The sequence below is a fragment of the Humulus lupulus genome, chromosome 2 (genome assembly GCF_963169125.1).
Source record: "Humulus lupulus chromosome 2, drHumLupu1.1, whole genome shotgun sequence".
Classification (NCBI taxonomy): domain Eukaryota; kingdom Viridiplantae; phylum Streptophyta; class Magnoliopsida; order Rosales; family Cannabaceae; genus Humulus; species Humulus lupulus.
Window position 1 is genome coordinate 28876960 of NC_084794.1, and position 16566 is coordinate 28893525.

At 36.8% G+C, this 16566-nt stretch overlaps 1 protein-coding gene across 3 annotated transcripts; it reads left to right on the forward strand.

Annotated features, from left to right (window-relative positions):
* The first annotated feature begins 10167 nt into the window (after positions 1 to 10167).
* Positions 10168 to 13907, forward strand: LOC133817581 (uncharacterized GPI-anchored protein At1g61900-like). 3 transcript variants are annotated; one of them, XM_062250130.1, is made up of 8 exons: positions 10171 to 10479; positions 10683 to 10850; positions 11362 to 11961; positions 12082 to 12327; positions 12477 to 12494; positions 12605 to 12748; positions 12880 to 12924; positions 13449 to 13907. In XM_062250130.1, the coding sequence occupies exons 1-8, from the start codon at positions 10419 to 10421 to the stop codon at positions 13520 to 13522; spliced, it is 1356 nt and encodes a 451-aa protein (XP_062106114.1). In that variant the 5' UTR covers positions 10171 to 10418; the 3' UTR covers positions 13523 to 13907. The 3 variants fall into 3 exon arrangements, with proteins under 3 accessions (XP_062106116.1, XP_062106114.1, XP_062106115.1); XM_062250131.1 differs by having other exon boundaries at positions 12483 to 12494; XM_062250132.1 differs by lacking the exons at positions 12880 to 12924; positions 13449 to 13907 and having other exon boundaries at positions 10168 to 10479; positions 12422 to 12494.
* The last annotated feature ends 2659 nt before the right edge of the window (positions 13908 to 16566 follow it).

A 16566-nucleotide genomic window follows, 5' to 3' on the forward strand; every position in this document is an offset into this window, starting at 1 on the left:
CATACCTGGTACGAAAATCAGTCTTTGGTATATCTCCCTCCTTGACCCTCAATTGATGATAACCAGAACGAAGGTCGATCTTTGAGAATACCTTCTTACCTTGCAATTGATCAAACAAATCATCTATCCTTGGCAAAGGATACGTATTCTTGATTGTCAATTTATTCAGTTATCTGTAATTAATGCACATCCTTAGAGAACCATCCTTCTTCTGCACAAACAGAACTGGCGTACCCCAAGGTGAGAAACTAGGTCTGATAAAACCCAAATCTAACAGTTCTTGCAACTGTACCTTTAATTCTTTCAACTCAATTGGGGCCATTCTGTAAGGTGCTCTAGACACTGGCTCCGTCCTTAGTGCCAGTTCTATAATGAACTCAATCTCTCTGTGTAATTGCAACCCTAGCAAATCTTCTGGAAACACATCTAGAAATTCACAAACAAGTCTAGTATCTTCTGGTCTCACTGGCACGACCTGAGTGGTATCAACCACACTGGCCAAGAATCCAACACAACCTCCTTGCAATAGATCCCTAGCCCTCAATACAGAAATCATAGGTATGCGAGGTCCATGCACAGCACCAACAAACACAAAAGGATCCTCACCTTCAGTCTCAAAGGTGACCATCTTCCTTTTGCAATCAATGGTTGCCCCATACTTTGCCAACCAATCCATACCCAATATCATATCAAAGTCAGTCATAACCAACTCTATCAAATCCACTGACAACTGTCTGCCCTCTACTATCACTGGTAAAGATCTGACCCATCTCCTGGATACCATTAACTCTCCAGTGGGTAACAAAGTTCCAAACCCCACAGCATAAAAATCACAGGGTCTACACAATCTATCAATAACACTATTAGCAACAAAAGAATGTGTAGCACTAGAATCAATCAATACATTATAAGGGGTTCCAGCACTAAGAAGCTAACCTGTAACAACTGAGGGAGAAGCCTCAGCTTCTGCTTGTGTCAACGCGAACACTCGAGCTGGGGCCGAGCTGTCCGCTTTTCCGGGTTGTTCTTTTCTTTCCTTAGGGCAATCCTTTTTAAGATGGCCCACTGCTCCACATGAGAAGTAGGCCCTTGCCCTACACTCTCCTAAATGATGCCTTTTGCATCTAGGGCACTCGGGATAGGACTTCCAGGCTTCACCACCACCTGGGCGACCCATAGAAATACCACGGGGTCGCCTATCAGGACCTGGAACTAGGAAGGTATCAGGAACCTTCCTCTTCTGCTCACTGGGGCCTCCACCCCTACCTGAACCCACAAACGGAGGACATGGCCTCCTGAATTCTTTTCTGGCTGCACTATCACGCCAGATCATGTTCTCTGCACTCTCAGCTATGAGTGCCTTCTCAACCACCTGTGCATAGGTAGTAACCCCAGCCACAGTGGTGATACGTACATCACGGGCTAATCTGGGCTGAAGCCTCTGAAGAAATCTCTCTCTCCTGGTCCCATCAATGGGCACCAGCTCCATGGAAAACTTTGCCAAACGATCAAACTGTAAGGCATACTCAGTGACTGACAAATTTCCCTGAAGTAGCCTAATAAACTCCTCAGGTTTAGCTGCCCTAATGGCATCATTGTAATATTTCTCATTAAACAGAGTTTGAAACTCTTCCCAACTCAGGGCATTAACATTCTTGGTCTAGGTAATCACCTCCCACCAAATCTGGGCATCCTCCAGAAACATATAAGTTGCACAGGCCACCCTCTCATTACTAGATACCCTCATAAAATCAAGGATAGTGGTAATCATACTCATCAATTGCTCTGCCTTGGCAAGATTTGCACTGCCCTCAAATACTAGAGGGTGCTGCTTCCAGAACCTTTCATAAAGAGGCTCCCATTTATTTCCAACCTCAGGCAGCTGCCCAGCTGCTGGCACCGACACAAGAGGTGCCTCTGATCCACTGGCCACTGCAGGCGCTTGTTGTTGTCTCAGGAGATGAAGCTCTTCTCCCTATCTCAACAATGTTGCCTGCAAATCACTGACTATTTGCTGCCAGTTTACAGGAGCTGGCTGTGGAATCTGTGACTGGTCATTCTCCTGACCCTGACTGTTATTATTCTAGCCTTGATCACTCTGGCCAGCTGAAGTATCTGTCTGCCCTGGATTCATTATTCTTATCTCTTATACCTTGCTGAAACAATGATCAATACGGTCAGTCAGGTAGTAATAACTAAACCTCTTGCCGCCTTACGGTCCAAGAACAAACAGACAATTATTAGATTCCACAGTCATACAATTATACAAGCAGATACATGTTTATAACATTTATCACTCAGCATGTATCGCATAATAATTCACAAGCAACCATACTGATAAGTATGTTCCATCAATCTCAGTACTAATTAGCACACATTTGCTGAGGGTATAATATTTTAGGGCACAGGTTTAACATGGTGTCTCATGCATACAGGTAAATCATATATACTATATTTAAGTAGTTATACATATAACCACATAAATAGTTACCAAACCATGAGTCGAGCTTGACTTCAGTGATGTGTGTACATGCCCAGCCAGTCTAAAGGAACCCTAACCTTGGCACGCTCTGATACCAAGTTGTAACGCCCTGGTTACCCCAGAACAGTTACGGTGAACGGTAAACCAGAAATTTGACTCGCTACTTGAGTCCTTTGGTTAAAAACGTGCTCTAAGTGTTATTAACAGGCTAAGGTGGAAAACCAATCAAAAGGAAATGATATATTTTATTAAATGCATAAAACTATTCAAGGGCCCATCAAACACTTTTACAAGTTATTTACAACTCAAAATGGTCATTACTATTTCAAATTTACAAATCCGCCGACCTAAGCGGCAAAAATAGGGTAAACCCCCTAGTTCCTCTGAGAACGCCTTGGCCGTGGTGGTCAAGCGACCGCATATGTACACATCACCACCTAAGCTCTCCACTCAAGGCTGGGTGAGCTTTTCTTTCCCTTTACCTGCACCACATAGCACCCATAAGCCAAGGCCCAGCAAGAAAACACAATATAGCATGATATAATATCAACAATGATCATAATAATCATTCAGGACTTTCAGTCCAAAACAGATAGGTGACAGTCGCAAAAGTCACTAAAGTGGGTACAACTCCCTTTAGCCATGTGACGATAGGGTCACCAGGGCTTAATAGATAAGTGAACCTTTCACTAGCTTAAACAAGATAGGTGCATGATGACTAGTCACCAACATAACCTTCCTCATGACTCTAGGGTCACAACTATGGAACTTTGTTCCCTAGCCATATGACAAGCAGTCACCTAGGCCTTTGGCCCTAGCTCTGAGTAACTAGTCCTAGACTAGCCAAGCTCTTATAAGTTTCATCGACCTTATGGTCGGTCCAGCATTAATTCCTTAGAGTCATTCAATGCTGATATCGATTAGATCTAATCTTCATTCGGCCCTGCGTTCAGGACGCTTATGCTGTTTCTGACTCTTAGGTCAGTATCTCTGACTAGTCAGTACCACAGACAAGTAAATAATAATATTTGCAAGCATTTAATATGCAATCAATGTCCACATTTATCAACCAACATGCCTCAACAACCATAATGCATGTCACATACACAGGGTACAATTTTCTTACCTCTGATTCGAGCAAGAATGAATAAAAGAATGACCCTTGATAACGATCTGACTTTTAGTCCTTTAGCGATCACCTAATCATAACCAAATAAGGGACACCATCAATAAAATGAGCAACAAGGGTTTTTGAATCAAGATCTAGCCTCTGGGACATCAATCCATACTAATTCGGGTAGTAGGAACAATCCCGAGGCCTAATACCATGTTCCCGGGGTCAAAACACACAAACGGGCTCAAAACTGCCCAAGAGCCGCGGCCCCCAGCCACAACTGAAGCAAGGGCCGCGGCGCCCAGCAAGAGAAAATCCTCTTACCTGCTTCTTCGAGCTAAGGCCGCGGCGCCCAAGAACAGGGCCGCGGCCCCCAACCCAGAACCTACCCAAAACACGATTTCCAACATTCCAAACCCTCCAAAAACATACCTAAGCACTTCCAAATCATCAAATCAAAGTTCCCAAGCTTCCCAATGGTCCAAAACCATCAACTCCCAAGGCTCAAACAAATCAAAAACTCAACGATTCACAAAATCCAATTCTAAGCTTAGAAACTCTAAAAACTCAAAACTTAAAACTTAGATTACCTTCGATTGGGTTTGTTCTTGTCAAATCCTTCGGTCAAGAAGCTTCTAATCTTTCCTAGGATCGCTATGCCTCGATCCTCACTTGATTCCGACTCGAGATTTCCTTGAAAATGCTTCGAACGGTAAAATGAACTAACGGGAAGAGAACGAGAGGTTTTCTAGCGTACGTTCTATCTGACAAGCTACTTCAAGCTTAAGTAACCTCAAATAAAAACCTAGTGCTCGGGGACCCAAAAACACCCCCGGGGACATTATAGTAAAAACTCCCAGAATTTCCTCATGATCTCAATAACTCCCAATTTATCATCAAATAACATTCTCATAACTCAATATCTCAATAAAAGACACCCGTTATGAAAAAACCGCTAACTTGAGATATAAGACCGTCTCATGCCGAATAGCTCGAATATATCTCCATAATAATGGGATCTCATTCACAAATCACAATATGCACCCAAATACACAAATATACCCTCAACGGGCCAAATTATCAAAACACCCTAATAATCAAATGTGGACCCACATGCATGCATATAACATCATATCATAATATAATTCACATAAACATACATATTATCATTTAATGGCATAATTAAACAGTTATGGCCCTCTCGGCCTACTAATCTAGCTATTAAACCGCATTAGGGATTTCGGGGCATTACAAAATTCGTTGAAGGGTTCTCCAGAATATCATCCCCATTGACAGAATTAACACGTAAGAACCAAAAGTTTACATGGTCAGATAAATGTGAGAATAGCTTTCAGGAGTTGAAGCGGCGTTTGATTACCGCCCCAGTCTTGAGTCTTCCGACTGGATAGGATAAGTTTATGGTTTACTGCGATGCCTCGAGGCATGGGCTAGGTTGTGTCCTTATGCAGGCAGAGAAAGTGATTGCCTATGCATCACGACAGTTAAAGGATTATGAGCAGAGATACCCAGCCCATGATTTGGAGTTGGCAGCAATGGTTTTTGCATTGAAGGTATGGAGGCATTATCTTTATGGAGAGAAGGTGAGATATATATACAGACCACAATAGCCTTAAGTACTTCTTTACACAGAAGGATTTGAATATGAGACAGAGTCGTTGGTTGGAACTGGTGAAAGACTATGATTGGGATATTCTTTATCATCTAGGGAAAGCCAATGTGGTGGCTGATGCCCTAAGTCGGAGAGGTCCAGGGCAGTTGTACAGTGTGAGATAGATATCCAAGGAGTTAGCAGTGGATATGACCAGAGCAAGAATTGAGTTAGTAGTGGGCCAGTTAGCCAATATTACCCTACAGAACCAGAAACTTGTACTGAAACCTTACCTCAATCACGAATTAAACCCCTTACAGCTATTGATCACAAGCCTAAACTCTCAAGTTTGAATCCTCAAGCTTGAATTCCCTAGCTTGGCTTCAAAAATCAATTGGGAAATGAGAGAGAAAGATGAATCGGGAGAGAGATAAGGAAGAGCACTATGTTTTGGCCTCCTTCTTCTACAACTTTCTGACTTTAAACATATCCTAAAGTCAAATGACCTAAATGCCCCCAAGCCTATTTATTTCCTTTTTAAGCCACCAAGGGCAAAATTGTCATTTACCATCTATCTTGTTAATTATAATTAACGTTATCAAATTCCCATTGTTCCCAATATTCTCAAATACTAATAAATCATATCACATTACCCTTTAATTCTCGGTAATGTACTAATCATCAAATTACCCCAAGACTCACCCCGAGCCCGGTAAATTAACCCCGTTATGACCAAACCGCTAACTTATATTCAAAGATCGTCTCATGCCGAATAGCTTGAACAAATCCGCATTATAATGTGGCCTCATTCATAATTCACCAACATGCATGAAAATATACAAATATGCCATCAATGGGCCAAATTACCAAAATGCCATTATAATGAAAAGTGGACCTATATGCATGCGTTTATCATCATATAATAATATAACTCATATAATCATTTAATAGCATAATAAATCAATTATAGCCCTCTCAGCCTCATAATCAAGGTCCTAAGCCTTATTAGGAAATTTTGGTCATTATAGGAAGCTAGGCTGCAATTTGAGGTAGGGTTGAGTTTGCATGAGTGTTAATTTGATAGTTGATTTTGGGTAGGAAATAGAGCAAGAAAAGGGTTATGGGCTAGTGGTGATGGCTGGGATATAAGGATGGAAATTTTAGGCTTGAATTGGAGTTTGGCTGCTAGTTGATGGAAATTTGAGGATAGGTTCGTGGAAAAACGCTGAGTAAAAACTAGTTTTTCTGGGTTTAGGGGCTCGAGTCGTAGCCCTGTTCTTCAGGCGCTGCAGCCCGCATGAGTTTTTGAGGCTAGGGAGCTCTGTTCGTCAGGCGCACTGCAACTCGGAAGAGGGCAAGTCGCGGCCCGTGTCCCCCATCAAGGGGGATTGGGTCTCTGTTTGAAGGGCAGATCGCGGCCCTCAAGGGCAAGTCGCAGCCCGCAATGGGGAAATTAAGGGGAATAAGGTTTAAGGTTCGGGGAGACTCGAGAATTCAAACTTAGGCGCTCGGGACGATTTCTACTACCCGGTTTAGTAGAAATCGAGGTCCCGGAGGCTAGCTATTGTATCCTAAATATTTATTTGGGTTTTAAATTGATGGTTACCCATTGATACTGTGACTAGGTTATTATCAAGGCTCAGGACTAAGGATCGTGCTCAAGACCGTTTTGTGTCCTTCACTCAAGATTCGAGGTAAGAAGACTGCACCGTTGTGGTTGTGAACGGGACTGTGGTTCCCAATAATTGAATACATGTACTATGTGATTGTACGATTGATATGACATCTAAGAATGAACGACCTAAGGGTGTCGGGGCTAATGATAAGCGTACTGAGCGTAGCTCGGCCTAAGCGAGCCAGAGTCAGCCAGATAAACAGAGGGCTCGACCTAAGCGTGCCAACCCTAAGCATTTGTGTAATTGACTTTGATATGTATTTGAGATGAAGTGTCTACCACTGTTTGGTTTTATATTTGAATTATGTTAAGTGATTGAACTAGTTGAGTTAAAATTCATTATATTTAACTGTTGCTTATGTGCTTGCTGTTATGGTTTTCTTGTTGGGCTTTGGCTCACGGGTGCTACGTGGTGCAGGTAAAGGCAAAGGGAAGCTGGACCAACCATGAGTTGGAGAGTTCTAGGAGCGAGGTATACATTGTCAGCTGCTCATCCGCCACGGCCGAGGGAAAGTATAGGGATAGTGCCTTAAAATTTGTGTTTTGCCATTAGAGTGGCTTTTGGTTGTATAAAACTTTTTGAGAGTTGTAAATTGTCTCTTAGACCCAGTTTTTGGGATCCCATGTACCAAACATCTATTTTAATGAAAATTAACCGTCTATGATCAAAATATTTTATCCCTAACCTGATGGTTGACTTTAGGAACACATTATTGTTCAAACGACTTGATTAGCAAGTCTTGCACTATTTTAAATACATAGTGTAACGGTCTTGGTTATCCAGGGCGTTACAGGTTTTCTCCTTCCCAGGTCTTCCTCATTAAACTTAGAGGCATTTTGTGATGCTGATTGGGCATCAGATCCCGATGATAGAAGGTCTACATTAGTTTCTGTGAATACTTTGGAGGTAATACAGTAGCTTGGCAGTCTACAACAGACCCCAATGATAGAAGGTCCACAACAGGAAATCTCTCACTCTTCCACAGAAGCGGAATTTCAGAGTCTTGCCTTAGTTGTTAATGAAATCACTTGGATTCAGTCATTGCTTACAGAACTTTGGGTTGTCCCTATACCAATTCCCACTATTTGGTGCGACAACTTAAGCTTAGTTATGCTGGCTGCTAACCCCGTTCTTCATGCAATAACAAAACACATAAAGATTGATCTCTATTTTGTTCGAGACAAAGTGTTGTAGCATCAACTTCAAGTGATGCATGTCCCTGCTCTAGATCAAGTGGTTGATTGCTTAACCAAGCCTATATCTAGTTCTTGGTTTCCACTTCTTCGTGACAAACTAAGTATGCTTCCTTTTTCCACACTTAGTTTGAGGGGGTTGTAAGTGATACTTAGGAATTGGTTTTGGGTTAGTTGGTGATTAACCTACAGTTGTAACTAATCTGTCTTTGTAACTATTTTAGTTTTTGATTAGTTACAGCTAATCTACTTTTGATTCCTGTATAAATACCTCTGAGCTATTGCTCTTTTGATTAATGAGAAGAGCATCTTAATTCCTTTCACTCTCTCTGTTTTCTTTAACAATAAGTTGCTAGTGGAAATGTGATTATGGGTTACTATTTGAAATGTGACGTTAACACACTACTTTTTTTTAGTATACTTGCAAACCAGTAACTAATTATTACTTTGAAATTGGAAAAAAGAGTCAGTAGTTACGATGTTATGCTTTATGGATTTTGGGATTTAAACAAATGGCTTTTTTATTATTATTTTAAATTGAAAAATTACGAATTATTTTTATGACGTAGACTTGTTGGGTCGTAATTGTCTTCTTTGGTTGAATGGGAATGGGTGACAAGCAGCGACTTAGGTACCCATACTTTTTTAGCTTTGTTTCAGACTTCTAACTAGTTGTCATTTTTTAACTGAAAAAATTGTAACTGGTTACTATGTCATGTTTTTTAGATTAAAAAAAAATTAAATGTAGATTGAAGATTAAACTTAATAGTTAATATCGATTGGAAACCTAAATTATTTTACTAGAATTATATTAGCTAATTTTGTTCTTAGATATTTTAAAAAATCTAGAAATCACAATTGATTTTCGATCAAACTTGTAGAGAATTATGAACATAATGTCAAATTTGTCTTTATAATTCTGTTTTGGCATGATATGATATCAAAGAATTAACTTGTTACTACTCTAAAATGAACAAGTGTTTTCCAAGTTTTGGGAGGAAAAAAAAATTCAAATCTATGTACAAAATTCAACCCAATATTGAGTGTAAGCCTCTATTCTTTTATTGGAATTATATTTTGCTTAATTTTTTTTTTAAAAAAAGAGGAACTTAATTTTTTGAGTGCTACAAAATTAATGAAATCACGATCGATTTATATTTTAATTAAAACTATAGAAAAGCACGAGTTGTTGCTACAATCCATTCTTACTTAGATTTTGGGTTGAAAAAGATGATTGCCATGGAATTGATCACATCGTTGGAAAACTTGAAGAACGATTCCATGAGTTGTAGGAGATGGTGAAGATTAAGTTTATCAATAGTTTTTGAAAATTTGAACAATTTTTTTTATTTGTTGACTGAAATTTTTTTGTATGAAAATATGAAATTTTTTGTTTTGTTAGATTTAAAAAAATTCTATGTAAAACTTAAGTAGCCAAATCTCATTTTTAAAAAAAAAAAGGCAACCAATTTTCTTAAAAATATAAGAAAAAATTCCAAAATAAATTAGTTTTGGTATAATGAAAGCAAGCTTGGATCATGACGGTTGCCGTAATTATCAATTAAGCAAGATATATTTTGATTTAACATACGTTAAAAACCTCAAAAATTGAAAAATACACATGAAATATTTTATTGTATAAATGGAATACCTTTTTACCCATGAAATATTGGAAGAGGATTTTATAAATCTATAAAATAAATAATAATAATTATTATAAAATTTTAACTACAAACTACGGGCAACTAACCCCGAGACTTATTTCCTCAGTCAGATCCAACGGTTCTCCGTTATCTGACCGAGATCCAACGGGTCAACCATCGCGTGCCAGGTTATCCGGCATCTTAAACGGCGGCGCTGCACAAACACAATTTGACATAGTGAAGCAACTGCTCACGTGCCTATGCTCGAGGCTAAGGCTTTGTCCATGGAGGTGGAGCTGAAGCACGTGATCGTCTCTGACAGAGATTATCACACGTGTTTCTTCCTATGTTACACGTGTGTAACTGTGAAGTTGCCAGAAAGAATAGAGAGTGACTACTAACTAGTTAAGTAATCTTTCTTATCTAAGCTGTAAGCCTCAATTCTATTCCTCCAATTATTTAGTGTTTTTCGCCCATATTTTCTGTATTTTTCTCTCTTATGCTTTTCACACTTATTAGTCTCATTCAACATCCAACATTGACCTCTCTTTTCTCTCTTTCCCTAAGTCTTTGCCATTTTCTTACTCTTCGCTCCAAAATGTCTTCTCTTCATGTAACAGCTACAAACTTGTTCATATAATTTATTCTTTTCTCATTATATTTTACACATTTGGATTGTGAATAGTCAAGACAATGCAACCATGAGAGAAGGTGTGCTATCTTGGGGTCTCGTTCTTCAATTTACTCTACAATTATTTCTTTGTAAGTGTTTTTGCTTCTTTCTCTTTTCAATTTACTATCTTATCTTGGGGTCTCATTCTTCTGTGATTATTATTGAAAGTATCAACTGGGTTTTCGTTAAAATCTATTTTTTTAAAGAAAATTGCAAGTAGTTTTACTAATGTTTATGTCTTGCATTTAGTCACATTGAATGAGGCTTTACTTCTTTACCAATTAATATGAAGGTTTCAGCAAGTGCCATGGCGGGTCACTAGGTGAAATAAGTGCACTAATGGCTCCTCATATCTCCCCAATCCCAAGTGAAAACCCCGAACCCTTTCTTCCCGTGTTGGGCCCTTCGCCAATGATGCCATTGACGCCATTGGCCAATGGAAATGTACCAGTATTATCAGGTATGTTAATGTTATACAGGCCATCAAGTTTTCATACTTAGAAAATAAAATCACTGTATATCATGAATTGTTTGTTAAGAAAACGACATTTGGAAAGGAATTATACCAATTTGCTTATGGTGGAACAAAAGGGTCTTCTAAAAGTTTTATATTGGCTCATTAGAGTTTAGATGTGCTCCAAAATATCATATTTGATGGTCTTATGGGTTGAGTCCATGCTTGTTAGTTGTTACAAAACCAATTGGAGAAGTTGATTGTGAAAGATTTTATGAGAAAACCTGGAATCATTCACTTTGAAGAGTCTTTCTTAATCATCTACTTTTTGATGCCTTTCAATATCATGCTTTAATATAACATAATCTCACCTAAAACTAAAAGTGTACTCATGAGTGTTACATTAGGTTTCAGACTTTTGCTTATGCACAACAATTGTAAAAGCTTGTATTAATATTTGGCTTGGTAACTATCTAAGTAATTACAGTGGCCCTGACTTCATACTCTTTCTTTTCAGGACTCTGTAAATTAAACTTTTCAGCTGTGGATACTTTACTTACCATAACTGCAACTGACTGTTGGACTTCTTTTGCACCATATTTGGCCAATGTAGTATGTTGCCCTCAGTTTGATGCTACCTTAGTGACTCTTATTGGGCAGTCCAGTAAAGACTCTGGGATGCTTGCATTAAACTTAACTCATTCAAAGCAGTGTCTCTCTGATGTTGAGAAGATTCTAACTAGTAGAGGAGCAAATGTTAGGCTTCAAAAGATATGCTCAATTCGAGCAGCAAACCTCACCGAAGCATCTTGCCCAGTTATCAGTACTGATTCATTTGAGAGCATAGTAGACTCTTCAAGACTTCTTTTAGCTTGTAGAAAAATTGATCATGTCAATGAGTGTTGTGAACAAGTTTGCCAAAATGCCATATCAGATGCTGCTCAAAAAATTGCCTTGAATGGTATGTCAAGTTTGAGCGGGGGTTCTGTATCAGGAGAGCAATTATCCCAGATTGATGACTGCAAGAATATTGTCCTTCGATGGCTGGCCAGTAAACTTGATCCTCCTTCTGCTAATAGTGTTCTTAGAGGACTCGCGAATTGCAAAATAAATAAAGGTGAGCATGCTTTATAATGGATGTCTAATTAAAATAACTACGACCTTCGAAAATTTGCAGATATTTTATTGCATACAGCGCATGCTTCTAATTTTCATTGTTGCTTGTTAACTGTTTCAGCTTGTCCATTAGTACTTCCCAATATCACACATGTTGTTCAAGAGTGTGGAGAAGTGATACGAAACCAGACGACTTGCTGCAAAGCAATGGAGATTTATGTATCCAAGTTGCAAGAGCAAAGCTTTATTACTAACGTACAAGCTTTGAATTGCGCAGCATTTCTTGGCATGAAACTGCAGAAAGCTAATGTGTCTAAGAATATTTATAATCTTTGTCATATAAACATCAAAGATTTTTCTCTTCAAGGTCAGTATTTGTGTATGTTTCTCATATGATTGAATGCTATCTACAAACAAACACTTCTATTTTAATTATTATCAGAAGTGCTTAATCTTATAAGGGTGCTTTTCTTGGGTGATATATTATGCATGATGATTGATTGTACTACTGGGAAGCAACAGTCGGATCACAAGGTATGTTACTCGTATTCTGAAATCGCTACGACACATAATGTGGTTTAAAATCATGCTTTTCTTTGGTTTAGAGCTTTACTTAACCTTGAAAATGATTCATTTTTTTCCAGAGTATGGCTGCCTTCTTCCAAGCTTGCCTTCAGATGCCACATACGATAGAACTACAGGGGTCAGCTTCATTTGCGATCTTAATGACAACATTGCAGCTCCATGGCCTTCTCCATCTTCTGAATATGTTTCAACCTGTAATAAAAGTATGCCTGAATTGCTTAATTTAATACTTAACTATGGCTGCTGAGTTTTGTTTTCTTATGCTTTGACCTCTGTTTGGTCTTTTTTAGTATCGTTTTCTCATTGACTTTTTCTGGACTTGAATGGATTGCAGCAACCAAACTTCCAGCTGTTCCCAAGGCAACATCAGCCCAGAAAGGTAGATGAATTTCATGACTATATATACTGCTTTGTCAAACTTTACAGAAAGGCATTTACTTTCTTACTGCATTTAGAGGTAACAACTAACAAGGTGTGACACCACTAATTGGAAAATAATTGAAGATGTGACTAATTTATAATTCAAAGTTGTGTGATTTAAAATAGGCCATCTTTTTTGTCTTCATTGCCAAAACGATAGCCATGAAAAAGTTGATGCTTTGCATTTAAATGAGTAAACTGCTTTTATTACTCTGCTCAGACAGAATTTCCTATTATATTAGTCTTTCCAAATAAGCTAAAAGTTGTAACATATATGATTAAAAAAATAAGTTGTTACTCTCAAGTGTTTTAAGTGCTGCCAGATTCACTGTCTAATTTTTCTGCCCATCTAATTAAATTTTCATTCATCAATATAAAATATAGAACATGTGACAAAAACTATTCAGTTACATAGGAGGAAAAATAGAATTTATTTATTTACTATTATTTTGATGCTGATGATCTGGTGTTCTTGGTTTGTAGGTCTTCACAATCAGAAGTGGAAAGTTCCATTGTTCATTACCATCATGTCAGTTATAAAGATGCTGTTATTATGAGTATGGAGTATGGAGTATGGAGTTTGGTATAATACAAAAACAAGTTCGTTTTCTCATTGTCTCAATTCAATCATTTCTTAATTGTATGATACGATCAAGTTAGGAGAATAAAAAAGGTTCAAGTAAGAAGTTGATCACAAAAGAATGGGAGTAGCAAGTGGTGTTGCCAAACTAGATTACAAATTCAAGTTAGTGGTGCTGATGGAGGAGGAATCAAAGCTAATATCTATAAAATAACCAATGAAATCAAGCCACGTGGTTGGTAATTAAATGAAGATGCATATATTATCATCAATGAAAGAATAGTTTTGGATTCGATTGTGGTATTCGAACCAAACTTGTGTAATTTATTGAATAAGATAAGAGTATTCAGGACCATGCATCATTATCTTGACCAAACCATTGATGTTGACTGCAGTGCTTTATATGATCCAGACAGGGGATGGACTCATTAAATTAAATATTCAATAATTTTTTTTCTAATTTTTTTTTAAAAAGAATCTTAATTAAAATTTTCTCTTAAAAGATATATAATTTCAATTATCCAAAATCTATATTTAGTCATTTTTCTTTGTTTTCCAAAATCGAAATATGCATATATTTTATTTTAAACTTATTATACCCAATTTTAATATTTTATGATCGTTAGTTTTGACAAGATTTGAAATATAATCGTGAGAAAAAAAAGACAATATTTTTTTTGAAAAAAGAGATAGAGGTCAAAAAGGCTGACCTCCTCCCAATAAAATTGAGAGCCTTCACTTATGGCGGATGAATACCGTGGTTACAACTAGAAAAAACACAACAGAACCCAAACCCAAAAATTAAAACCAGAAATTGTTCCAATCTCTAATAAGGTCAGAAAAGGCAACCCCAAAACATTTGTTTCGATAAACTCAAGTAGCCACCCAAAATTTTATCTTATCCCATATAGACTCAGATGTACTGGAAATATCTTCGAAGAGTTTATTATTTTGCTCTAATCATAAGGCCCAAAACGTTGTCAGAGCGGTAGTTTGCCACAGGCGAGAAACTTGCTTACCGCCCCCTAACCTTGTCAGGAACAATTGAGAACAATTAGAGGGCATGCACCAAAGAATACCAAACTCCGCTAAGACTTTTCCCCACACATCTCTAGCAAGACGACAATCCATGAATAAATGGCTAGAGGATTCCCCTGCCTGCTTGCAACAAACGCACCACCCAGGAGACAAGCAATGGTAAGGTCTTCTTCTCTGCATGTTGTCTATAGTATTTAATTTATCGTTGAAAACCAACCAACCAAACACTTTTACTTTCGAGGGAGAGACACTTCTCCACAAAGACTTTGCCCACTCCTGAACTGAACCCAACTGAGCATAACTCGACCTCCAAAAGGCCGACTTGCAAGAGAAGACTTCACTAACGTCAGGTGTCCAAGCCCTCCAATCTTCCAAAATTGATGGCAAAGCCACCCTCTCTAACAACCGTGACAACTCGGTAATGCTGGTGATCTCCCTTTGAAACAAATTCCTTCTAAAACGCAAATCCCACCCCACAGTATCCAAGCCCGACTCTCCTCCGAGAACCACCAAATCCTTAATCAAACAGTTACTGGAGGTAGAAACCAAAAATAAATCAGGGAATTGATACTTTAAAGGTGCACCGTTAATCCAAGTATTTTCCCAAAAGACAAAATAAAATAAAAAAAAGAGAGAGAAAAAGAGAGGAGAGAAATGAATTTTTTATTTTAAATAAAAATTATTTTAAATAAATAATCTTTTCAATTTTAATTAATTTTTATGTTATTCAGATTTTACAACTTTATTAATATGTAGTTATTATATGGAAATCTATCTACACCAAAACAAAATTCTTGCTAATCTAAATTTCAAGCTTTACAAAATTACAAACATCAAATAACGTGTAAATAATAAGGGTAAAAAAATCTTTTTAAAAATAACTTTTGACAATAAATAAAATCAAAGTGATTAACATAATTATAATTATTGTTTTGATAAATAATGAATTCAATATTCTATATTTAGAAATAAAATCTTAATTTTATAATTAAAAATATAATTTTATATATTAGCAACTGATGAAACTTTCAATAGCATGTTACTAAAAATGTAACCATTTAATATAAGTCCTAGTTTTCGAGAATGGAAAAAGATAATGTCTATGATATATGTTTACTTACTCAAATATATATATAATATATATATATATGTGAGTCTATACAAATTAAGATTAAGAGTGTCTTTGTAAGGTCACTTGATAATTTGTAAACTCACTTGATAATTAGAAATGAATGTAATTAATAGGAATTACTAGATTAGATGTGTTTGTTTATTAACTATAGTCTAACTTCGATAAAATAGTACTCAATTAATTTATAACGTTGGTTAAATTATACTTTTGTTCAATCCTAATTACTCGAGGCCAATGTGATAAATTAATAATTCTCTAAATTTATAAGAAAATAATTTTTAGAAGAACACTTAGCCCACTTACAAATATAGATAGAGTCATGATTTTCTATTTATTGTTGATTCATAAATTAATACATTGGATACATTGCACATACTTTCACCAATTTCATATGTCATTGTTTGGTTTAGTAATTTAGGTTGCATTCATCAATTGAACTTTCATAATTATTACATTGAAAAATTAAAACTTTAACAACTAATGCATAAATCGATAAACTATTAATTTATTTATAAAATAATATTTTAATTAAATAATAAATTTTATGGTCCCAAAGTTATTAGTTTTACTGTAACTAATAACATTATAACCATGTAGTTTGAGGTGGCTAGGAGTCTCAATTATAATGGTGATGTTTGGTAACTATTAAAAAAACAGTTTTTTATTTAATTAAATAAAAATTTGACAATTAAACATAAAATAGTGTTTGGTAACTTTATTTTTATTTATTATTTTTTTAAATTTTAAACAAAATTTATTAAATTTTGAAAATAGAAAACTTTCACTTTCAAATTTTTTTTAAATTGTTTTCAATTTTTAGTTTTTTTTTTCTTCTCTTCTTCAAATCACCA